Source organism: Pseudonaja textilis, chromosome 1 (assembly GCF_049901715.1).
Source record: "Pseudonaja textilis isolate UNSWEBS1 chromosome 1, rPseTex1.2, whole genome shotgun sequence".
Classification (NCBI taxonomy): domain Eukaryota; kingdom Metazoa; phylum Chordata; class Lepidosauria; order Squamata; family Elapidae; genus Pseudonaja; species Pseudonaja textilis.
Window position 1 is genome coordinate 307,673,337 of NC_141990.1, and position 26,097 is coordinate 307,699,433.

Sequence of the window (26,097 nt, forward strand, 5' to 3'; positions counted from 1 at the left end):
GTTACTGCATTAAATTTTCATGGACTAAAAATAACATCTTTTCATGCAACATTTAGAACAGAATCCAGCAGAAAGGTAATACCTAGCTCTAAACCATGATTTTACAAACCACAGCAGCTCGGTTCAAAACACATTTAAACCAAAACCAAATCAACCACATTATGGAGAAGCACAATATTCAACCTCAGCCATTCTAAGTATAATTTACTGAAATGAGTCAGAACAATGGAAGAGTCTGTGATCTTCCTGTTTACCTGGTTGCTTTTCTGCAGTTCCTGAACCTTCTTGGCAAACTCCTTAGCTTCCCTTTGGACTTGTTGCTCCAATTTTTCCACCCTCCTTTGGATTCGTTCATCCAACAACTTCAGTTCATTGATATGATTTACAAATTCTTCTTGCAATCTGATGAGAATAAAGAGTTTAATAAGACAGGTTTTAATATGCAAATGTTTATTCTTGATACTAAAATGAGCTATTATACAACATAAGGAACATAAATATCACAAAGCCTTTGCAAAATAACACTGACAAATAATGCCTTGCTAAGACCACAATTGGAATACTGCATCCAGTTTAGGTTGCCATGATGTAAAAAAGATGCTGAGACTCTAGAAAAAGTACAGAGAAGAACAACGAAGATGACTAGGGGACTGGAGGGTAAAACATATAAAGAATGGTTGCTGGAATTGGGTATGTCTAATGAAAAGAACTAAGGGTGACATGACAGCAGTTTTTCAAAACCTTAGGGGTTGCCATAAAGAAGAAGGATTCAACCTATTCTCCAAAGCACTTGAAGGCAGGACAAGAAGCAATGGATGGAAAATAATTAAGAAGAGAACCAACCTAAACTAAGGAGAAATTTCCTGACAGTGAGAACAATTAGTCAGCGGAACAACTTGCCTCTAGAAGTTGTGGGTGTTCCAACTGGAAGTTTTTACACATTGGACAATCATTTGTCTGAAATAGTGTATGGTTTCCTGCCTGGGCAGGGAGTTGGATTAGAAGACCTCCAAAGTCCCTTCCAACTCTGTTATTCTCTTCTGTTTTCTTCTCCTTAATCCAAGAATTTATAAATGTTATATGCCCTTAATTTATTCCATGTCTGAATTAATTCACTAAACCTGTGATATCATTTACAGAAACTAAAATGATCTGTTGATTGGCCTGCGTAAGATCCATTTGCTCTCCAATCTATGTTTTGAAAAGAAAACTGTTCTCTTCTAACCACATTCTAAGCTATACTGAAAATGTCTTAAGAAGCTTGCTTGGGTGGATGGGAGCAGGTTCAGTTACAGCTGGTGTGCTTACTGGATATTTCTTTGAATTGTGGAAAGACTGTCCTTTGCTGAAGGTGGTTAAAGTACAAACTATATGGCTGGATTATGCAGCTGTTACCTTTTGGGATCAAAAGCTTCCATGCCACCTCGAGAGCCTCCACCGGGAGTCCTCCATGCCAAGCGTTCAATGTACTCATCTGCTACAAAGGGCTCCTAGCCATAACAAGAAAAGAGAATTTTTTACAAGGAGTCACAGTTGGAAATATAGTCTACATTTTGTTTGCATCTCACTAAAAAAAGACCTATTCAAATCATTTTTCCTACATTTTTGTAATAAGACCAATGGCATTTGTGATATTTGTGTATTTAATCTAAAAACTAAACATTTTGAAAATGATAAAATATTTCATTTAAAGTTTGCTTAATTAGCAATCATAAGTAGCAATTGCCAGCCTTCTGCACTTCAGGACCTGTCAATAACAACGTTCAGTCTACTCTACTACTAATTCATTCAGCAGTGTTATTCACTAAGGCTAACATGTCATACGGTGAGCTTTTCGCACAAACTAGCTCAAAAGCTCCCATTGGGCAATAGGAGGTGTCTTTTTTAAAATCCTAAATTTATCCTATTACAAGGATCTCAGCATATTTCAGGGACCTGCTCGAACAAGGGTGGTCTGCCTTAATAAAAGGCAATTTCACATTCCATAGTCCTCTTTTGCATTAAAACGTTTGCCTTATAATTTCACAAGAATACACTTGATAAGAGTATAGTATAAGTACACATGTTCCAGCATCCACATTTTCCAAAAATTACCAGAGGTAAGCTTTCAAGAAGCCAATTAATCATGACTCATTTTTTTTCCATTTTTTTCTTAAATACACTGTACCAGTTCTTCCACCATTGTGGCTTTCATCTCACCACTCCCATTTTGCACATTTATAAACCCCAAACTCTCCAGGTCACTCTCATGTTCTACATGACATTTCTGAACTGTAGGTCTTTGGGGAAAGCTATCTGTATTTTAAGTTAATTCAGATTTTAAATTTAAGTGTACAGAATGCAATAGTTATACAGACCTACTGTCTTTAATGATAACTATTAACATGTTTAAATATAAAATTATTACAATGCCGGTACTAATTTCATTTGAGAAAAAAAGATCAGAGTTTTTTGTTTATTTTTTTAATCTAACATTAACATCTAATTTATTGGGAGGTACAGGGATTTTAAAAAAACACTAAGAAAAAAAAGCTTTTCCAAATCAAAAGTATTTTGGGATTGATCACATTTAGGTATTCTAAAACACCACCAAACATTTGATCTCTTGTTCAGAGAGCAAAGGCTGTCTTTGACTTGACTCATGTAAATTAACTTGCATGGTGAAAACCAGTAAGTTTACATTCTTTTCCTCTAATCTGGGAAGCTGTTGGACTTGAACTTCCAAAGTATTCTACAGGAAATGATATGGGAATCTATACATTGAAATGTTTGAAGCTAGAGAACAGAACAAAGTAATTAACTTGACACTAGACACTATGGATTACCTTTCTCCACGTGCATATTTCTGGACAAAGATAGTATGGTCATAATTATTGATGTTTTGAGACCTCAATTGGAATTTTGCAGTATGTAAACTTCAGTTTTGCAGGTTTACTTACAAAATGAAATAGTACTGTACTAACTGGTATTTCTGGATTTCTACAAAGATCTCTCGCCAGCATAAAATATGACAAATCAAAAAGTCTGGCATCTGCATTCTGAATTTACAAGTAAACATTAGAAGTCTTCATGAGGCAGAAGAGTAGGAAAGGGGCTTTCCCAGTTGCAATCTTCAAAAAGTAGAACACGTGCTCCATAAAACGATATTATGGTGACCAATCTTAATTCACCGTTAATGCAATGTGGTGGTGGGATTTAAAAAAACAGGCTGGTCATTTCAACAGGTTTTAAAATATGGCTTTATGGCTTGCTAGATTTTATGGATTCCCTGTTATCATTTCTTGGCTGCTGCTTTTGGGATATTCTTTTGATTTGTCATCCTGAAATATTTCTAGTAGCCCTGTTAATAGTTAGGTTTTGTTATTAAGTTAGGGTTATTTTAACTATGCCTTTTTGAATGTGAATGGCTCACACATAGTACTAAGTGAAAATAAAGAAGTCCTGTGTTATGCTAAAAAAAATCCGGTATTATATGAATCCAATGCAACTTTTCAGTAAATTAGATGCAGCAGGAAGGAGGATTGTGACTTTTCAATGAAGGGACATATAATTTTCTTTAAAAAATGTTCTGGAGAGATTTTAACTTTTCCATGTTTCAGCATGAGCAAAGATTGTAGATTCATTTTCAACTGAGACTTCATTTTCCAGGGCACGCCTCCTTCCCTATATATACCTTTCATATACCATACTACTAACATCATTCTGACCCTAAATTTATAGACATGATCACTCAATTTGTTTTTTTTTTAATGGAATCAAACAGGCCAGAAAAATAAAGCCCCTAGTAAATCTGTTCGTAAAGTAAATTCAAAGCCCACTTTGCCCCTATTTTGTGCCCAGAGAGGTTTGCTTTGCCATTTTTTTTCCAGAGTGCTGTGTCTGAATAATTGTAGTTTAAGACAATCTTGGAAAATGAATTCCCTTCCTAGCAGGTAAACATTTGCTGCAAATGCAGTTATGAAAATAGAAGCCTATAAGACCTTTAACTTAAATATTGATCTGTTACTCCCTTAGTAGCTAGGATTTTAATGAAGGATTCTCAGTTCAAAATGCCACAGCTGTGGATTGCTAGAATGCTGTCACAGAATCAAAATAGCTGATGAGGTGGAATACTTAATTATCAATATTACTGTGCAAGCTTTTCCTCTTTTAAGAACACCAATTGTAAACAAAATGGAGTTTTACAGGGAGAAACATTTATTAAAAACAAGATTACTGTTAAACTATCTTTTCAAATAGTGTGACTGTAATGAATACAACTGGAAACCTATATGCCATCCATCCTCATTGTACTGTACATCTTTTTCCAAACCCATTTCCATTCCAAATTTTATTGCAAATCATTGTTTACAAAATAATCTTGCCAAAATAATCTTACATGACAAGTTGGGATACAATTTATTTATTCCAAATGCTTTTATGCTACAATAGTCAGATTCTAAGTGGTTTACAATCAATAACATATAATATAGTGAACAAAAAAATACCCAAAGTATCAAAATATCTAAAATAATTTAGGTTAGGAGAGCTCCTGCATAGAATGTTTACACCTCCAGGTCCCTTTTGTTATACCTCTCAAGGAGGACTACTGAAACCCAAGTCTCAGGACACTTCATCCTCACTCACCCAGGATTCAGTGATACATACCACATCTACCCTTTTATTCTCAGTCATGTCACCATTGTCTTATTAAAGCCACACCTAGCATTTAAGAGCATCAACCTGGGACTAGGTTCCAGCAATCCACCTAATTATTTAAGTGTGACCAAGGAGGCTGGAAGAGGGGATTGGTCTCAAGTTTCCTAAACTCCCACCCTTGGAACAGCTTGCCCCATTGTCTGCAATTACCTCTCTCTGATTATCACTAGCTTGATCCTCTTCTTCAGACATCTCTTCACTCCAATCACGTAGGGGAACTTTTAAACATTAAGAACATCCAGTAGCTCCTATTACCTCCCACTCTCCCACATTTCCACCCTTCTCATTTCTTTCCTGTCCTCCCATTTGCTCCTTTTCTGGGCAGCAGTTTAAGTGACTGCCCACATTCTTCTCATCTGCTCCACTCTCACCTGGGCAATGGTTAGTGACTCCCTGTGCTTTCCATCATCCTGTCCTCTCTCCCAGAGGTCTTTTCTTCACCCTTTCAATCTCTATCCTCTCCAACGTTTTTTTTTTCCTTTTCCCCTATCACTTTCCATTCCTCTTTCTGCAAGCGACTTCTCTCCACCACCTCCCGGTCTGGGGGAGGGAGGTCTACCTTCACCTCTTCCCACTCAATACACTCCTTTTGCCTCCCACACTCCCCTCCCCAATCCGCTCTTCCCTTTTCTTGCCCCAACTGTTTTCTAGGCGTTTTGTCCTCAAACTATTTCCCCCCACCGATCTTGCACAGTCTAACTTCCTAAACATCTGGCTCTCGGTTCTCCCGTCTCCCAACGACCCTCGACCGCTGGCTAGATCTCAGGCAATGAACCCGCGGATACCCCCTTCTTCGAGGGAACTAAGCTCGGCTTCTCCAAACATTCCTCCAGTTCCAACCTCCCCCGTTCTTCATCCATCATCGTCTCCCTCCGCCGCCACGCTTCTTTCTTTCCTCCGGGCCTCTTCGACTCCGAGTGGCTCCCATCGACGACGCTCTCTTTTTCTGCCCATTGTGCCGGTCATCTCAGCTCTGCCTCTTCGCTAAAGCCATCCTTGGAAGTCTGATGGCGGCCTATCTGGGCTTCCGCCTTCTCTTCCGGTCTCCAGTCAAGCATCCATTGATCTCCGGTGGTTGCTGGAATTGGCTCTGCGGCCTTCACCGTCCGGGGTAAATTGTGGGTCGGTGGGAAGCGACCGCCTGCCTTTCCCCGCCGCGGCCACTTGTGGTTTTCCAGCTTGACTTCGGCGACCTCCGTGGCTCCGTCCCTCCAGCCCGGACCGGGTGGTTTTCTTAGGTCTCATGCAGCCTGCCTCTTCCGTTTCCACCGTTTCTCTTTCATCACCTTCAATTCACACAACATCATTCTGTTTCTCGCCCCTCCAGACTTCCAACCCCCGAGATAGTTCATTCTTACACTTGCGAAAGGCACTTCCCCCTCCTTTTCCAGCAAAGGCACATCTCCCCCCTTTCTTTCTCCCTCATGAACCCCTTGACAGACCCTCGGCCCATCAACTTCCTCCTCCCCCGAGGCTTCCATGACCGGGCAGCGTCAGCAGCCCACAGAAAGCGCAAATTATTCAGGCGGAAGGGAAGGTGTGAGCCAGAGGGGAAGGTGTGAGCCAGAAGCACCCTCCCTGTTGGGGAAAAAAAAAGTCCATACACACACCCACGCCGGTACAGGATTGAGCTCTCCCGTGACAACTTTTCTCCCACGCGCGACTTACTGGCCGCCGCCCTCCTCCGGAGGCAATCACTCCCACCCACCTGCCCCCGGGTGAGGGCCGCTGGCTTATCTCTGGGGCGGCCTCGGCCATCTCTCCCGCCGTAAGGGTCCTCTTCTCGCAGCAGGGAAAGAAAAGGAGGGTGGGCGCCCCATCCCCCCTCCAACATTTACCTCAAAGAGCTCGGGCGTGACCAGGGCACTCCCGTCGCTGTCTCTCTCCCGAACCCGTCCCCTCAGGCCGGCCGCCCGGCGCCCAGGCCAGGCCTCTTCCATTGTCTCTTCCCGCAGCGAGGTTGCTCTAGCAGCCGCGTTCGCCGCTCCCGCGGCGGCTGCAACTTCCAACTCCTCCTCCTTCGGAAACCAACCATAGGCCCCCCCTCAAACGGCCACCGGTGCTGCTCGGCTCGCAGCCGCGGTGAGGCCTGGAAGGTGGCTCCGCCCAGGCGCCTCAGTCAGCTGCTGTCGCCGCCACCGCTGTCGTCTTCTCGGCCCTCCGGTGCAACCACACTCCGCTCATTTCGGGCGAAAAAGAGAGACCCGGCGAAGAGGTCGGCGCTGGGACCAAAGGCCTCCTCAAACCGTCACCCAGAGGAGGGACGGGTGGCGGAAGCGCTTCTGGTTGAGGGGGGGAATCGAGTAACAGCGGGAGGAGGCCGCGTACTCTAAAAGGGGGCTCTGCTCGGCGCAGTTGAGGCCTGTTGTCTCAGGGGGTTTAAAGGAAACGGTTTCCTGCTATGAGGGAAGGCGTTTTTGGAGCAAGGACTCTAATTTACCAGGGATGCCTTAAGCATTTGGGGGCAGAGTGCGGCTCCTTGGCTTAGGAGACTGTCTCCTATAAGAAGGAGGGGAGACACTGACTAGGGAAGAGGCTTTGTGTGCTGCAAGAGAATCTGCCTTTTCTGCTTGCAGAGAAGCCTCTCAATGGAATAATTACACTACTGGACATGGAAGGGAAACTGGGCTTCTTCCTAATTTGGAGGCTCTGTCCTGTTATAAGGGCCAGGTTGGGTGGAGATCCTCTTTCTAGAACTGGGGTTTTCAAGTTGGGAAGCCCTATACAAGAAACTGCTGACCTACAAAACTGGGGTGTTTGTTGGGGTGTAACTCCAGGTATAGAATGGGTGGGTCTAATTTGGGGTGAGGGGGCCTTATTTCCTTTTGAAAGCCTGTTGTCCAATACATTTAAGATTCCCTAATCTGTCTCCCCTAGATTTTTGGGTGGAATGTAATTAACGAAAGAAGTGTGTCCTAATAAGTGCCCTGACGGTGTGTTTATGGAAAAGGAGTATGGTGAAGAGTAAGAGAATCCAATCCTCCCATGCAGAAGCAAGTTGCAGCACTGGAAATGAGAAGGAAGAATTTATGAGCCACATCAAACAATGCCCAGAACTGGAAGTTTCTTGGCAGTAAAGCTATCATGGACAAAGTGATATTCCGGACTGCTAATTATCAGTGATGGCTCTGAGAGGACTATGGCTCATCAGTTATGAGCAAGAAGTACAAAGCACTGTGCTGTTTTCCAGGTAATACGGTGTATTTGTCTGTTCCAAGCCTGTGTAACATACATTTCTTTACTGCAAATATTGGCACCTTATGCTGGTTTTTCTATCATTTTCTGTCTATACTCTAAAGCAGAACTCACGTGAATTGAGCTAATGGATGGTGAGCATCCTGCCGTCTTTAGGAGAGGATCTATAATTTAGCAGAGTATATGTTTGCATGCAGACAGATTCAGATTCAGTTTTTGATATCCCTAGTTTTGGTATCAAGCAAGTAATGAGAATGAACTGTCTGCTACTATATAGAGATCCTCTCAGAATATACAACTGTAGGTTAAAGTGGAAAAACAGCAATTTTGCAACTTCTCTCCTTCATGACCTTGTACAATCCAAACTTACTTGGAATTTCCAATATCAAATAAAAACTCTGTCTCAGTAGAATGCAGTATAGAACCACCCCAGGCAATTATATGCTGACATTTTTATGATATAAGTTAGAACATGAGTGTCAAACTCACAGCATCACATTGCTGTCACATGACATATTGTGCCGTTTTTACCCTTTGTGGAGCTGGTGTGGGCGTGGCCTGCATGTGACAAATCTGGACCATGAGCTGCTAGTTTGATACCCCTGAGCTAGGAGGCCATTGGAGGAAAGGCCATTTCTAATATATAAATTTAAGTGTGTTTTAGAGCTTTTTTCATTCTTTCCAAGGCTCACTGATAGCTGTGATGCCAAAAGACTGAAATCTCTCACAGAGAAGTGTCTACGTTATTAATCTACAGTGCCTATGATTTTTTGAAAGCATAAAAATTAACATTGGGAACAGAGGAAACCTTAGATCTTTTATCTATCTAGCAACTAGCCCATTGCTACTTAAAATGAGCAATGGCTCTTAAACTTTATTGGTGAAATGGAGTGGAGGATTGTGAATTGTAACCAGAATTAAATTTATGCTTAATTCTGGTTACATAAGCATAAACACTAGAAATCTTAAATCCCTTCTGTATGAGTCATTATCTCTGTAGAAATATTATGGTATTGCAGCCCTACTTGCAGCTTGTACTAGAGATGGGTGGAGACTATAGATTTCTATAACAAATGAGTTATTAATGGAGTATAATTGCTCTCCTCTTCTTTAACAAAGACTGGAGAGAAGGCCAGAATAAGTTCCATATCAGAGCTGCAAATAACTGGTAACCATAGATGGCAGTAAAGAGAATCAGAAACATAAGCCTTGAAAAAAAAGTTTAAATAAGCATTCACACCACTGCAAAATGGAAAAAAAACTTGTTTATATCTAAACAAGAATATACTCTGCCACCCACAAGCCCTTACTTCTTTCATGTGAATGTTGCAAGAGTTGAAATTAAAAACATAAAGAATATACACTGTTTCTGAAAAATCTGTACACAAACTGTGATGGTGATTGTTTAGGTATAGCAGTAATTGTACTCTGCAGTGTAGGCTCAGGAACTCTTCAGGCATCCTTCAGTCAAACTGGGAATTAGAAATAACAAATAGAATTCTTCCACCGTGCCAAGTTCAAATACCAACTCAACATATTACCAATTATTCCCTTTTGTTCATTCCTGCTATATACTTTAAAGTTACACTGTCAACTTGACATTTTTGAATTAGATTAATTTTGGGGAGGAAAGTCTTGCTTCTGACAAAGGAGTCTTTTAGAAATAATTATTGCACAACATAATAGTTAAACCCATTTGTTAAAAAAAAATATGTTTTTCTGCTCTCCTGGTGATATTACAAGTGTTTGATATTTCCTTCACACTGAATAATGAAATAACTAACTATCGGGCTAATCAGTAAGGAGAGATACCAGTGCAGCCAATGATAGTCAACCATTCTGTCCAGAGAAATACAAAACATTATTTCTCAGATAGTTAGGGTGGCAAATAATGCAAGCATTGTCCCTTTTTGATTAGCATATCTTGTTGGTCACAGAACTATGAAGAAGCAAGTCTCTGAGTTCCTCAGTTAAGATAAAACATCTCTGCAATCACTAACGGAGATACATTTGGGGTATGAGTACTTGTTCAAGTGAAATGAAAGCTGAATACATGAATATAAGAACATAAAAGATGGAAAAAAGTTTGTTGTGTCACTGCATAAAATGCTTACATTTTAACATGAAAGATATGTTGGAGCCTGTTTATGAATTAGAGCAGGATTTTATAAAATTAGCTCCAAATGTATTTCAAGTTTTATACATGTGGAATAATAACAGATTGATGTGATCTTTTGTACCTGATTCCAGATTTGTGCAAGCAGGAAGACAGTACAGAATGTTAATAATTCTGTTGTACTTCTATTTCCATATTGCAGACGTTACCCCACAGTTGAAAAGCGAGCACAGTTTTTCAATGGGCCAAGTTATGTGTCAATACCAGAAGACGGTCCTTTCCTTAAAGCATTACTTTTTGAATTGAGGCTGACAGATGAAGGTCAACACTTTGTGGAGCGTAGAGATGGCTGTTCCAGAATCAACAAGACCTCAGTCTATACCCTGCAGGTTGAAAGGAAGGATCTTTGGCCTGTGGTAGCTTTCTGGAAGAGTGGACTGATTTATGTTGGCCTCCCTTTAGTTGAACAGTCCCTTATGCCACGACCACCTCTCTTCAGTATCAGTGGAATCTCTCAGGCTTTTGACTTCTTATCAGGACTCCTGGCTTTTATGAATTCTAATCAGAAGAGTGATGCAGAGAGGAGTGCCAAAGTTGCCCAACTTCCAAGTTTGGTTATGCAATCCTGTCCTCTGGGCACTCCATTAGATGCAAATTTAAATGGTTCATTGGAAAACAGTCACGTTGCTGTAAGTAGTCACACTCAGAAACCACCAGCTTGGAGAAGCAACACATACAAGGGAAAACCTCAAGTTAATATCTGTATCATTGAAAAAGTCAAATCTGTCCAGTATGACCAAAGGGATGTGGCAGACATGTGGCAAGTTTATGGAACTATAACATGCAAGGTGAGATGATTCCTATTGCAAATATCTATAACCTATTTGATACATGGATGCATCTGGAAAAGCAACTGTTCAGCTCATCTTGGTGTATAGAGAAACTGAACTTAATATTTTTAATGCTTTAGCATGCCAAAGGAAAGATACCGGGGGTTTTTTAGACTCTGTCATTCTGGTAAATTAAAACAGAATGAAAATCTCACTTTACAGTTATGCTCTTGCATATCTTACACTTAATCTTGCTGGTAACAGTACAAGCCGCTAAACTTTTCTATCAGTTTTACATTGATTTTTATTTATTTACCAAATGTATATATTTCAGTATACAACATTTCATATACAGTTCATTCACACACACAAACACACATAATAGCCTTATAAAATTGGTCAAATTGAGAATCAGTAACGCATTTCTAACACATATACCCCTATAAATGGACATGGATGACTTGACGAGAAAAGCAAAAAGATTAGACTGCTCTAAATCGTATTTGCCTGTGTACCTTTGGAAGTCCAATTATGGTTAAATCATGTATTGGTATGGTGTTTGATTGAAGTAGAAGCACTAGCAATGTAATCTAATATGTGCATACTCCAAAATAATTGCTACTTATCCCATTGTGTCTTATACTCAGCGACCACCTTATACTAAAAAAACACAAGGCTGCAACAAATATATTTGACAACTTCGTAGAGATTTGAACCTTTATTTTCTAGATTAAAAAATGAGTAGTTTACAGTAAATGATGAAGTCCAGGTTGGAAAACAAACTTAGATGTTATCTATTTGCATATGCAGTAGATGAAAATAGTTTATAAAAATCAATACTTTTATTTTAAAAAGGCTAAAGTTATAATAAATAACTATAATCCTATGCTATAATATGTATGTTGGATTCCATAAATCATTTACCATCAATTTCCATTAAAAGTATCCATAGACCTTGGCAAAAACAACTCTTGCTTAACGTTTTGAAGGCTGTTGCTCATCAGAGTATATTATTGTGGTTGAATGAATTACCATACTTTGTATAAGGCAACATTTATAAAATTGAGGGTTGTAATAAATTTAGTTTATACATCAGTTTTTGTATTTGCTGTGCTTATATTTTGTAAGGAAATAATTTAAAAACTCAGTTCTGATATGAAAGCTAACTAAAAATGGATAAGACTAAGGTTCATTTTAGCTACCGAAACAATGTTTGTCCACTCCTTACTCTAAGCAAGAAAAAAAATTGAGATTTCTTCTTGCCACAAGATAGTATACAATTTATTGTAGGAAGTGTATTAAATTAGGCTGATCACCAGTAATTTCCTATTCTCCTATGTTTTTGTGTTTGAAGTGTGATATAGAAGGCACTGCTCCCAATGTGACTGTTGGTTTGAACCTCCCTGCCAATGGTTCTCCTCTCCAAGATATTTTGGTCCACCCATGTGTAACATCCCTTGATTCTGCTATTCTGACCTCCAGTAGTGTTGATGCAATGGACGATTCAGCTTTCAGTGGACCTTACAAATTCCCTCTGATACCGCCTTCAGATCTCTTTAATCTGTGCTTTTACACTTCCCAGGTAAGTTTTCAAGATTGGTAACAAACCAGTTCAGGGACAACAACATCAAATGTTTACCAAAGTCTCCTAATATCAAACTAGAAAAAAAAACATTTGCTAGGACAGTTTGGCTACATTTGTTAAGCATATTGAAGTAAAAATGCCCATCTAAATTTATTATGAAGAAAAAGCCTTGAATTGAACTTTTAATGAGTAAGGTTTTTACATGTGAGTTGATTTTTTACCTAATTTTCATCTCTGAGAGACAAGAGAGCCCCAGTATCTTTCTTGGCAATAGCTTGGCTTCTCAACATGACAGATGATCCTTTCTCAACTATGTCATTCTGAAAGGAATTTTCAAGTTAGCAATGGCCCTCCAGCTCATTACATGCTTTGTGTGATGTTAGGAGAGCTTTTGGCCTTCATCCTAGAAATATTTCCAGCACCCTGCTGATCAGTGGTTTAGAGAATCTAGCTTGCAAATGAGTTGTTAATTCCTATTTTCCATTAGAATTAAGCACTCTCTGCCTAATTATCTTACTGTTTAGCAATCACAGAGTATATCTGACATCTGGAAGCTGTCATCCTATTTTAATTTATTTTATTTTATTTTAGAATGTGTACCCTTATCACATACTTCCAAAGGAAGCCTAGGGGTAGCTTTACAACATACAAAAATGGAAACCAACAATCTATAGAATACATTAAATGATTTTAATTTAGAAATATAACAAATTCAAATATTTATCTCTGTGTATCCCAACCAGGTACCAGTTCCACCTATTTTGGGATTTTATCAATTGAAAGAAGAAGAATCACAGTGGAAGTTCACAATTCACTTGAAACTTCACGAAAGTATGAAAAATACTTTTGAATACTGCAAAGCTTATATTCCATTTTTTAATAGGTAAGACTAATCCTTCCCTCCCTCAAATCAACAAAACAAAGACTTTTGTAGACATTGTTGTTTGGGGAGTACTTGAAAAATCACCATTTATAGGGGAAAAAATGGCCAGAGTAGCTGAGTGTACTACTTCAAGAAGGTAGGAACCATTTTATTGGTCTGCTAGACACCTGATAGACCCTACTGGGTTTTTAGAGGATGCTTGGGGAGATCTCTGACTATTTATCATACTCAGGCCTTCGTTTCCTCTTGGAGTCAGAGGGTGACTGGAGTCTTGGATCAGATCACACGTTGTAGTATTTTTTTTGCCTGTGATGCCCTCTTGTTTTCAGTGGAGCTCTGAGAGATGAAGCAGCAGAGCACCACTGGAGGAAGGTGAAGGACACATATGACTGAACACAGATAACGGCCTTTATTAAGGATGACATCATGACGACAGGAGTGGCAAAATGCCAGTGTTTTTTCTCTCATCTTTCCTCTGCACTTTGCCACTCTTATGGCCCTGTTAAAGGTAACCTGCTCGAAACCTTAAACAGGGCCATGCGGGGGAGAGAGAGATGATTCAGAAAATCATCTGAAGAGCTGTTGTGACAATTTTTTTCAAGACATCTGGCAAATTCATTTAAATTCACTCTGAACTGGACTACAACTGTTGAATCGATTACTTATCTTGTTATGTGGGAAGATTTTTGTCCTGAGAAAATAGACAGGCTCCTTGGGCCTGAGAATGTAAACTCAATAGATCCCTTTTTGGTTGTTTAAAGCATTCTTTAGAGAGCCATGGTGGCTCAGTGGAATCCAGCCTTGCAGGCTAATTCTGCCAACTGCCAGGAGTTTGATTCTGACTGGCTCAAGGTTGGCTTCAGCCTTCCATCCTTCTGAGGTCGGTAAAATGAGGACCCAGATTGCTGACTCTGTAAACTACTTAGAGAGGGCTGTAAAGCACTATGAAGCAATATATAAGTCTAAAAGTTATTGCTATTCTGGAAGGTGACAAGTTGTTGGGTCTGAATAGTGGTGAATTTATTCTTGGATGAAGGGATGAATTTGCCTGAATAGTGGTCCATCCCTTCCTTAAGAAGCCATTCTTTGACCACGTAGTAGTGGATAGTTTCTGAATTGTCTCGTGACTTTCTTTTTTGGGAAATGTTGAAAAGCAGTCAACCAGTAGTTTCACAAGCCTCTTGAGGAAACAGATTACAGGGATCCCTTTCAGTTGACTGAACATAGTAAAGAAATGACGCTGATCATGCTTGTAGATGACCAGTGATGGAATAAAAATGGGGGTAGTGCATATATTCTATGCCTTCCTTAATCTCTCAGAATCCTTTAATCATGGTTTACTTCTGTACAGATTCAGGCTTATGAGCAGGAAGCTTGGTGTTTCACTGATTTTCCTTCAGTGCAGTTCTGGTTGGTGTTTATACTGGGAGGGCTCTAACTCTTGATCCTTTCTTTGTGGTATATCGCAAGACTCAATTCCCTCCCCACTCTTGTTTTAACATCTACCTGAGGTTGCCAGATATCAACATGGGATGAGGTAACAATATGCTGATTATAACCAATTGTATCTCTCAGCACTTGATGTCCAAATGATGCTATTGAGGTTCTAACTCAATAGCATCCAGAAACTTAAGGGGTTTAGATGGAGAGGAACATACCCAAACCCCATCCTAACAAAATCAAGTCTCTCTGCTCTGATTTCTGTAGAGAATACAGTTGAGTGATTTTTTTTACTGTTTCTATATTTTCATTTTCCGTAGCGCCATAATCTATTTCTGTAATGCACCCATGGCTCCCAGCACTGGGCTTTCAGTGCAATACAAGACAGCAAGCAGGCATTTGAGCATTCCAAAGGGAAGGGGAATAGTTAGGAGTCAAATAAAAGCCCAATGTGTAAAACTGAATAATCTTATTTCCAGCCAAAAAACACAGTCATGGTCATGTGACTTCCCACTTAGCAATCATTTTGTTTAGTAGCAGTGTTGCTGGTTCCGTTTAGGAACATTAAGCAAGGACTACCTATATACAACACAACATAGTTAACTTGAATACTGAAATAACGTGAAGCTTTGAAAAAGGGAAGATGAAAATGGCCATTAAGGAAATACTTAAATGAATGAATCATGTGATTGAATTTTAGTTAAGTGGATTACAAAATTGCAATATGCTTTATTGTAAGTTTTCTCTGTGGCAATCATTTGAAATCCCAAAGCCATGACTTCAATGTGGAATTTATTTACTTACCAGCCTTCCAGAAAAATGGATACATTCCAGATCTAAGGATTTTATGTCACACAATTACTCCCACAAGCATGTCCTTTGCTGAGAATTCTGGTAGTTGAAATCTATAGATCTACAGGGCACCAAGAGTGGGAATAACTGGTATAAGTTGTTGATTTGTGTCAGACATAATTCATAAAAAAGGCATGTGCTCTTTTCTTAGTTGTTCAGAAATTACTCAAAATTGCTTTATTAAATAATAAAGTTATTTAGAGTCACTTTCTGCAACAAGAAATAATGCTTTGTTCTTGATTCTTAGAGGTCCTATTACTCAGTTGGAATACAAAATCAGCTATGGCCAACTTGAGGTATCAAAAGAGAAGAGCTTGCTGATTTGGTTCATAGGTAAGTTAAATATATTTGGCCCCATCTGATCCAAGAAAAGGCTCAACTTCATTTGGATACATCTTGCAGGTTGCTTTGTTTACTAATGGACAAAGGAATTTATTTTGTGTTGTGCTTTATCATTTAATTCTAGACAATCCCAAATAAAGTGGGGAAAATTCCTACCCAAAGGCTGCTAGAAGCTCTGTATTGACAATACTGGGCTTAAACAAAGCAATGCTAATATTCAGCAGCTTCCCATGTTCCTAAAATATCCTAGAGATCTCTGATAAACCAGACAATTCCAAAGATAGATTCTTTCACCAAGGCCTTTACTTGTCTTCTCCATCTGGAAGAAAATTAAGTCGCTTTGTAAAAGATCTTTACCATTTTTCCAGAATTTTTTTCCAAAGTAGCAGATGAGATCAAAAGGCATGAGCAACCTTTTATTTGCAGCTTATTTTAATCATTTTTGTCCAAAATTTAAATTGTGCAAACTTGGAAAGCTATCAAAAATTGAGAAGTGTCAAGTGTGGCTGCAGTTAGCTATAAACTACCCTCCCCTGCTTTATTATCTTCTTGGATCCCTTCTGTTTTTATTTGCCACATACAGTGTGCTAATTCTATTATCTATTTCTGAAAATTAGTTACTTAGAATTTTTCAAAAACCTTAATGGCACCTGGAGATTTTTTTTTTCTTGGTTATTTTGTCAGATGTCCACCTCTTCCATGAACATCCTTGTAAGCCAGGATTCTTCTGGCTTTTTTATCCTGAAATATCTTGCAAACTTTCCTGCTTTTTCTGAGTTAGGTTCCAATACCAAAAGTGAGTCTGATCTTATACTGAAGAACATTAAGCTGAAGAACATGGTGAGAAGATGTATTCTGAGTAGTAAAATGATCACACACTGCTTTTGTTCTTGACCTTCTGCCATCTGTTTTATGAAGGACCAATATATCTGTTATCCTACATAGTTTATCCTGTAGAAGAAATGTAATATAAATGTTAAATAGTCCCTGTGGAATCATTCCTGTGAAATATTTCTAGCCTCTCTCTCTTTTTTTTTTTTTACTCTTAAAGGGCAAAAATTTCCCAAATCTCTGGAAATTTCTCTTACTGGGAGTGTTGCTTTTGGTCCAACAAATCAGGATCAGCCAGTTGATGCTGTTTGTACTGGAAATACTGCATATGTTAAAGTAAGTTATGATATTTAAGAGAAAATGGGGAAAACTAGATCTTATTATCTGGCTTTGCAGTCAATAGAAAATGGTATCTGTGTGCTCAGAGGATGGAAGTTCCTTGGTGCTGTAGGCTTTCAAACTGGGTGAAAGAACAATAAAAATCTTTTCAAGAGATCTCATTTTAGAATCAGTTGTATGTATGAGAACGTTACCATTGCAAGAACCAATTTTAGGCCGATTTTTTTCTTTTTCAATTTTTTTAAAATCTTATCAAGGTAAAAATTACTCAAAAAGCTATATTGTAGCTAACTTAACTTTTGGTTTAAAACAAATGAATAAGGAAGTCAGCCATGTTGAACACAAGACTTTATTGTAGATTGATACATAGATCTTTGTGTGATGTTGACCAATCATCTGCATGCTTAAACTGGTTGCTGCATTTCTTTGCAGTTGGTCAATTATATATAAATTGCTAGTATATTGCCCTCCCTTCCCTTCCCCCCACCTCCCCAAAAAAACAGAAATGAGAGTCACTGCATCTCTCTTTCAGTGTTATTTGCTTGGTTGTCTTTAGCTTTATTTTAAAATACTGGATTTCACACTTACTGGATGTTACACAGACCAGCATTCCATCCAGGTCTTTTCATCAGGCAAAGCAAAGATCAGTACAGGTGAGCATATTACATCTTTGGCAATTTAAATTGAAGCAAATACATTTAACTTCCAAACATTTGTGTCTTTTTGTTGTGTATTGGTCTGAAAATTTGAGTTTTTAATGAAGCATGTATCTCTATGTTACAATATTCTGCCCCTTTATTATGTCTTATGAAAACATTATTTTTTAAATTAAAAAAATGAAATGTATTTTGTACATTAGGATATAATCAATCTAAGAACTTACTGTCTCAATTTCTTTGAATTTTAGCTCGTGAGGTACTTTCATCAGATTACTACATCTGGAATTCCAAAGCCCCAGCACCTGTTATATATAGAACTTTACTTTTCTAAATTTTCTATTCAGTTTTGTACTAGGAAAAAATATATGGCCAAAGTATTCTACATCTGTTCAAAGCTTCTGTTTGAGGTAAAACAAATATTAAATGATCATTTATCTGTGATTTAAAATATCTAAAGTTTGTCTGTGAATGTACTATTAAAGACATTGCCTGATATATAACTCTTAGACAATCAAACTGACCTGGTGCCAAATAGATTACTTGGAAATTAAAATCTTTCTTGTGGGTGTTGTTGATTTTACTGTCACATTTCTCAACCTTAACTAAGTTGCTGAACAAAATTTCTTCACATTGCTGGCCTTCAAAAAATGTTTTGAAGAAAGAGAACTTTAGAAGTACCTCTGTCTATATACATAATGAAAAGTATTTTGTTTTTTACCTTGAGCAACCAGTCTTTTTCTACCAAATTAGATGTATGCCAGGTGCATCCGATATATAGTTTAAACTGTAGAAAATATTCTTGAATTTGTAAGTTTAATCTTGTTATGCATAAGTTGCCAACTTTCTTTTATTTCTGAGAAGGGCAGCAATTTATGCTGACAGCTACTTCACTCCTGTCCTTATGCTGACATAAAAATCATTGGTATACTAGTTCCACAGACAATTTTTAAAACTATAGTTTCCAGTAGCTGAAATTACGATCTTCAGTATCTGAAGAATAGGCTTTCAAGAGGAAGAATGTATTTAAAATATTTTCCTGAACATAATAATATCCAGACATTTCTTTAACACTGTTAGTCATTTGTCTGTTAAAAGAATAAAACAGAACAAGCTCTTGATTTAGGACAAAAGAATTGCTTTTTCAAAAGAAACTACTGCTGTGTTATACATAAAAACTACTGTTCCTGTTAAGCTTGGGCAAGAAATCAGAGCTGAAATCGACATCATTTAATTAAATGAATTTCAATATTAATGTTAGGAGTTCTTAGTAAAATGAGTTAAGATCAAGAAATCTATGTTCTAATCCAGGCCAATTGTGGAACAATGACATTTCAGTCCTATATCACTCCTTGTTATCTCCAGTCTGCCACCCAGCAGGTAGATGATTGTTCTCCAAAAAATTTGAAGTTGGTCACATGAAGGCTCATTGCTATAATTTAACTCTGTAGTTATATTGATAATGGCAGCTCCTGTTTCAGTGAGATAAATATTGAATATGAAACAAGGCTATAGTGGAAAAGAGAAAATAGCAATTATTGCTTTTATCACATTTGAGAAATTAAAAGGTTCATCTAGAATACATGCACATACACATACAAGTAAGACACTTCAACATAGTGGCTGCTGCAAATCACTCCAAGTAAATGGGGGGAAAAGATGCATTATAAAAAGCAATACATCCAGATGGTCCAAAATGAAAATGTGCTATCAATAAATATTGGCTCAAGTTGTGTCTTCTGAAAGAAAACCTGCAAGTCTGCAAACCTCATTCTGAACTATTTTGTCAAAGTGGACAAACCAGTATTGTCTAAAAACAAAAGGGAGGAGTGAAGAAAATTCTTGCCTTTGTTTCCCTTTCTTTTATGAATTGTTTAGACACAATGGTTTTCCCCTAATCTCAATAACTGTCAGTGCATCTGTGCCATAACTGGCAATTTTTCTAGATGCCACTCTTACGTTAAAACTACATTCCAAGACACCAATCTATCTTACAGCAGAACATGGATGAAACAGCTGTGATGGGCAGTCAGAAATGATATCCAACCTCCCGTATTGTCTCATCTAACATCTATATTAACAGCAATATGTCCATATCATTGTTCTGGAAAACAAGAAACTGACAACCTTCCTATACATTTTGGTCTTATTTTTCAGTGTAATTTTTGTTTTTTTCTCAAATTTGTTTATGGAACCATCTTACAAAAGATTCTGTTACACACCAGGAACAATTTTTGAACCTAGAATGCTAAAAATGAGGAATGCTTTTCTTAACTGGCATTAATATAGTCATTAAGTTGATCCTGTTTTAAAATAAACCAGAGGCCACAGATGTGACATGCTAATTTTGTCTTATTTACCTTTTTAACTGATATTTTTTGAAAGGCAGGAATTTGAGGTGCAGTGAATTATCAGAAAATGAACAAACCTCCACAAAGTTATTAGAAAAAGCCTTGGGGAATCTGGAGAATAGCACAAAAGAAAGACAAACAGCTTTTTTCTCAAATCATAAGATCAAACAGCCCAAGTTTTAATGGTATGCTAGGTGATAAATAATATTCGTGTTTGTATGTAGTGGAGAAATTTTAAAAGTATAATTTTAAAAAAAATATCCCAGGTTGAGATAGTAATCTAATCGTTGGTTAAAACATAATAAAACATAGCTTGATTAGCACAAACCATGCTGCTTAGCTGAAACTGACAAAACTTCCAAAAGACAACCAGGGTGAACTGAAATTTAAAAATCTGTTTTTCTCAAAGGTAACATCTAGGAGATACCACCTGTGCAATGTTAGTTGCTTCTTGAAAGGAGGAGGGAGTGGGGCACATAGGCAGACAAACATGTATACTCCAGCCTAATCCTTTGTTGTGCATAGATTCACCTACTGCATGTTACATTCATTTAATTTATATAAAGAGACATATTCGACTCTGGATTGGACCACTGGAGTTCGTGTAAGCTTTTCCTTGTTGCAAGGATTCTCTTCTCAGTTACAGCCCAGCTTCTATATTTAGCTAGTTTTATATGTAGATAACAGTAATGTTACACAAAAGGGTTCTCAGATAAAGGGAGAGGTTTCCTAATTATGAAAGTACATTCAAACAAATGTTCCCTTCTGCGTTCTGAAATGGGAGAGCTGAACCATTGGATAGGTCTCCGTTCTGAAAACAATGGCAGATGAATAATAATGTCCTTATAAGGAGATAACTAATGGTCACAACACAGAATACAGGGAAAAAATTAAAAGCAGTTATGAAAAAATAGAATTGGATGAGGACAGCAGGAAACTATTTCAAAAGGTAAATTACTCCATATAAATTTCATTACCATAATCTAGGTCAGGGGTGTCAAACTTGCATCGTCACAGCATCAAGTGATGTATCGTGACTTTTTTCCCCTTCGCTAAACGGGGCCTGGGTGTGGCCAGCACATGACGCATCCAGCCTGTGGCCTGCAAGTTTGACACCCCGATCTAGACTGTCTTGCCAACAGCTGCTTCAGTTCTTTTTAATTATTACATTAGAGTTACATTCATTTCTGTTTGGTCTTAAATGTGAAGTGTTTTCACATTTCATTTCAGCATCTCCCTGTATCACTATTTTAAACTTTTTTTGACTGCCTAGTATTTTTCTCTCATGGACCTATGAAAGAGGCTCCCCAGGCACTCTTTCTTCCCAAAGAGAATTACCTTTGCTAATACACCTTAGCAAACAATTTCTATTATGAATGTCTGAGTTCATATGTTGCCCTAAGCTATAGTACAGTTGCTTTCATTTTGGCATGGTCTGGAAAGTATGGTTTATCTCTTAGTGTGGATTGAACCAAGCCAATGTGAGTTATTTCACAAATCTTGATTTCAGAAGTCATAGATTGTGACTTGTATGCAACACAGTATCCACCATCTAGCATGCTGAACCATGCATGCAGTTGGCTGGGAAGCAGAAGAGATATTTGCTTCAGTAAGTAACAATAGCAGAACATTTGAGTGTGTAAAAGTTATGTTAATATGAGCATTTATCAATGTGACAATTCCATCATTACCTAACAGAATATACGTCCCCAGCTTCTGGTGTTTTAGATGCATTTTCTGACTTTTTTTCTGTTTCCTTCTCTGTCCAATATTCAATTAAAATACATAGAGAAGGAGCTTATTCTCTAATATCTAATCACTATTCCTCAAATAGTATCAATCTCACTTGCCATCCTGTCTATTAACTGCTTTAAAATAATCGTTTCAGCATTCAGATGTTTGCAAAAGACAATATCCAAGAAAAATAATCTGTGGAAGTTTAAGGGAAGAAGAGTTCTAATCAAAATAAAGTCAGTAGCTGACATTTTCTGTTTCAGTGATTCAGTTCTTTCCCTCAGAGTTAGTGTCATATTGCTCAGTAATTCTCCCCACTGTCCATGCCACTCTCCCTTAGTTGGTAGCATGTGAAAATTGACCTTGAAAATAATTTCTTTTAAAGGGTTTTCTGCATGGAAGCACTTCACTATTTTGCTGTTATCCCTAGAATCTCCTCCCTCTGCTGTACACAATTGAGTGAATGTTGGGGATGAATAAACAGCTGATCTTCAGGAAAAGACAGAAGAAAGTAGAAGACGACTGGTTGGATGACACCACTCAGAGGGAAATTCTGACATTTTGTTTGGGGGAACGTGGGGGGGGAGGAATATCCAGTACCCTCTTTAGGGAGGTCCCACCATATTGCAGGACAATGCTAGCTACGCCTGTATGTATTCCTTGCAAATCAGTTGGTCATCCCTAGGCTGCTTTTGATTCTGTCTAGAAACCTATCTTTTCGAGATAATTTCTTTTACAAAAAAAAAAAAAAGGGAGGGGGGAAGACAAAAGTCTGTGGCCCGTTTGGTAGGTGACCTGTTTAATGTTTTCTCTGTGTCTGGGAACTCCTTAGTGTAATTACCGACCTTTGAACTCCCCAACTAATCCTGAGCTGTTTTGTATTCCTGACTCATCTTGAAGGCCGGACCTTTCTTTTCTTCCAACTCCGCTGCCACAATTAAAGAAGAAACAGCTGCATTTCAAAGGGATTCCAATTCCAGAAGCTTAATCGTGATTGACATGTTCTTATTCTAAGCTATAAGAAACTCTAAGAGTCCTCTCTTGGGTTAAAACTTCAATCATTTTCTAAAAAATTATCTCAATATGGATTTTGTTCATTTTCCTTTAGCCATTCTTTGCCTTTATTTTTTTTATACACATATACATAAAGATACTTTGCACTGGCAGTGAATGTGAACTGCGAGAATAAGGGAGTCTCAGCAGTTGTCAAGCATTTTCTAGAAACAGAAGTGGGTAAATTCTATTTAATGTCAAACGTATGCTTAAGATATCTGTCATATAGTATGGCATATATATGAATTTCCAAAAGGCAAAGTTCTTGAAATTGGCTGGCAATTGGGTAAGTTTGTCACAAAGTTTCAGATAAAACCCAGTTATAAGAATTTATTTTTTTTAACCAATTAAAGGAATATAAAATATGGTTCCAATTTAGCAATTCTTTAACAAGACAACAGTAGTTATTCAAAAAAAACTATTGTTTTTTACTTTATAAACTGATGAATGTTTACTTTGGAACAATGAATTGTGTGAATTTGACGATGTAGTTTCAAAGGCAAGGTTAAGTAACAAAAGTTTTTTTTTTAATCTGAAAATATGTAATTAAAGTATGGGTTTGAGAGTAACAGTATTTCCAATATTGTGGAAATAATTAGGCTACTTATGTAGATAACATAAATATAGTAAAATGAAATTCCTTACAAAATGGATGGCTAGCTTCCAAAAATCACTCGGTTCAGGTTAATGTTTACATTTATTTGGTCAATGAATCTACTAATTTGGAATTCATTCAAAGGATAAATGTAGTTACCTGCCTTAATCCTTCCACATTGCCTTATGCTTTTTGATTCATCTAGTTCCAACTCAATCTTCCATCAGGTAATTTCCCAAAATTGCTTTTAACAATAATTCCACCACCACACTGTTTTCTCTGTAATGCCTACCACAGTACACTATTAGTAAGAAAGATCTGATGGATTTTTAAATTTAATCAAATTCTTCAGCCTACTTTGTGTTGGGACTTTAGTTCCAGAAGTTCTTTGGCATCATGGTCTGGGATTTCTTGAAATCACTGTCCCAACATAGCAGAAGGACACAGAAAAACAAGCCATGTCTATGTACCATTCAAAAGGGACAATAAAAAAGCTAAGAAGAAACCAAAAAGATCAGAACACATCCTCTCCCAGCACCCAGATAAGCAGGGATTAACACCAGGCAAACAATTGAGCAGAAAACAATCAAGGAATGACCAAGGAGAAAACTATACCCCATAAAAATTGCCAAGACTAGCTACTATATATAAATGGAGTAAACCCCACACTTAACTTGCACTGATAATGTTACCTACTTGCTGATGAAATATCTGCAAGCAAACAACCAAATTCAGAAGTACCAAGGACTCCATAGAAAGATGCAGGCCTGAGAAAGATAAAATTAGATAATACTGTACTCAGAAAATAAGATGAGTGCTAGCAAGATGTAATGACCCTCAAAAGCCCATGGTGCATCTTGACAATACAGATGAGGCAGAAATCTCTAGTGACATTCATAATCAAGAATAATCCTTCTACATCTAAATTAGCTCCATTGATGTGAGACTCCTGCAGTTCCAAGTTAGTTCAGTAAAGACTCATGGGACATTTATGAAAAGAAAAAGAAATTGAATTCAACAAATAACACCCTTATCAGCATGAGTGCTTTGGATTCAATAAACATCGCTTATTTGTGTGTTTTTCCACACGTTATTGAAATCCATGGAAAACAATACAAAGGAAGAAACATGAAATCACAGGAATAGCTCCAGACCTGAGCGTTAAGACCTGATTAATAAATGAGGGGTCTCCAACCTTTTTTATACCACTGGAATTTGGAATGTTGAAATGCTATGTAGTGGTATTTGATGGATTGAGGATGAGATTGTTAGAGTCATTCAGTGGTGGGATTTTTAAAAATCTACTACTAGTTCTCTGGGCGTGGTTTGGTGGGCTTGGTGTGGCTTGGTGGATATGACTTGGTGGGCGTGGCAGGGGACGGATACTGTAAAATCCCCATTGCCTCCCCACTCCTTTGGGAAGGTTACTGCAAAATTCCCATTGCCTCCCCACCCTACTAATCTGCTTTCCAGCTCCGTTCTCCTGTGCAGGGCAACAAAAGAAGACCCAGCTGATCAGCTGGGACTCAATGGGAGGCAGAGAATAGATGGGGGCGGGGCCAGTCAGAGGTGGTAGTTGCCAGTTCTTCAAACTACTCAAAATTTCCGCTACTGGTTCTCCAGAACTGGTCAGAACCTGTTGAATACTACCTTTGGAGTCACTGATGCAAAGAACATTTGGGCAAACTGCAGGATACAATGGAAGACAAGCAGAACTTTCTTACCTCTTGACTATGTGAGAAGTCAAGAATTAAAATCAATAATATCTAGTTGCCAACATGAATCTTCTAGATCTCCATCAAGGGAGCCCAGATTATCTTTGTATCAGATCAATAATCATCAAAAGAAGATGGGAAAGCAAAATGTAAGCCCTTATATTTATTTTCAGAGAACATTATTTCTTCATACTTTGTATTTCTAGACTTCACAGTTATAAAAATGTTTTTAATTAACAATACAAAACACATGTCTCTTTTTTTTTTACTGTTTGGCAAAAAGTGTGAAAATCTATAGAACCATTTTAAGCCAATTAGACCATTAACAAAAAGTAGCAAAAATGATTTTTTTCCTAGCTTCATGATAACATTTATGTTGAAATAATATGAAGATAAATGGATAAGTGTATAAATAATTGAGTATTTAAGGCCATAGAAAATTGCATTTCTCAGATAAGTGATATTAGTAATCTAATAACAGATAGTCAGCCCAGAGCTGCTTGACATATAAATTTAATTAATAAATAAAATAAGCATGTGCAGCAATGCAAACTTTCTCTGCTAAACAAAATTGATTATTGGAAGATACAAAAACCAATAGTCTTCCACAAATTTCTCTTAGAATGGATGACATCTCACATATTTTGGTGGTTCATGAGGGTTAGGAAATTAGCTTAAACAAAAACATATATAAATACAAATTTACAAATTCAATATAATGAAATATAATCTCAACATATAGACATACCTATATATTCTAGAACAGTGTATGTTCTCCAAACAATCACTTACATTAAGTTAATAAATAAATAAAATTAAGCAGCAGCGTTTTTATTTCCTGTTGATTGAAACCAAGAAAGACGTTCACAGTCAAGTGTTTTC

At 37.8% G+C, this 26,097-nt stretch overlaps 2 protein-coding genes across 10 annotated transcripts in view; one reads left to right on the forward strand and one right to left on the reverse strand.

Moving 5' to 3' along the window:
• The window catches only part of EXOC5 (exocyst complex component 5), a 24,924-nt gene extending 18,034 nt beyond the window's left edge, over positions 1–6,890 (reverse strand). Inside the window, exons 1-3 of one of the 3 annotated variants that reach the window (XM_026698689.2) lie at positions 6,537–6,890; positions 1,396–1,490; positions 255–402 (exon numbers count right to left, since the gene is read on the reverse strand). In XM_026698689.2, coding sequence (XP_026554474.1) covers positions 255–402; positions 1,396–1,490; positions 6,537–6,638 — 345 coding nt within the window. In that variant the 5' untranslated portion in view covers positions 6,639–6,890. Of the gene's footprint in view, positions 1–254; positions 403–1,395; positions 1,491–4,848; positions 5,068–6,530 lie in introns of those variants that run through there. The other 2 variants (XM_087922414.1, XM_026698690.2) reach the window with 2 other exon arrangements.
• AP5M1 (adaptor related protein complex 5 subunit mu 1) lies at positions 6,627–19,731 on the forward strand. Of its 7 annotated transcripts, XR_015741219.1 has the most exons (10): positions 6,779–6,913; positions 7,576–7,888; positions 10,212–10,857; positions 12,194–12,421; positions 13,168–13,307; positions 15,847–15,932; positions 16,993–17,108; positions 17,668–17,764; positions 18,019–18,177; positions 19,714–19,731. XR_015741219.1 is itself a non-coding variant. In XM_026698692.2 (9 exons), exons 2-9 carry the CDS (start codon positions 7,821–7,823, stop codon positions 18,099–18,101), a joined length of 1,464 nt encoding a protein of 487 aa, XP_026554477.1. In that variant the 5' UTR covers positions 6,627–6,913; positions 7,690–7,820; the 3' UTR covers positions 18,102–18,323. The 7 variants fall into 7 exon arrangements, 3 of the variants coding, with proteins under 3 accessions (XP_026554477.1, XP_026554476.1, XP_087778541.1); XM_026698692.2 differs by lacking the exon at positions 19,714–19,731 and having other exon boundaries at positions 6,627–6,913; positions 7,690–7,888; positions 18,019–18,323; XR_015741220.1 differs by lacking the exon at positions 19,714–19,731 and having other exon boundaries at positions 17,644–17,764; positions 18,019–18,323.
• Positions 19,732–26,097: the final 6,366 nt, after the last annotated feature.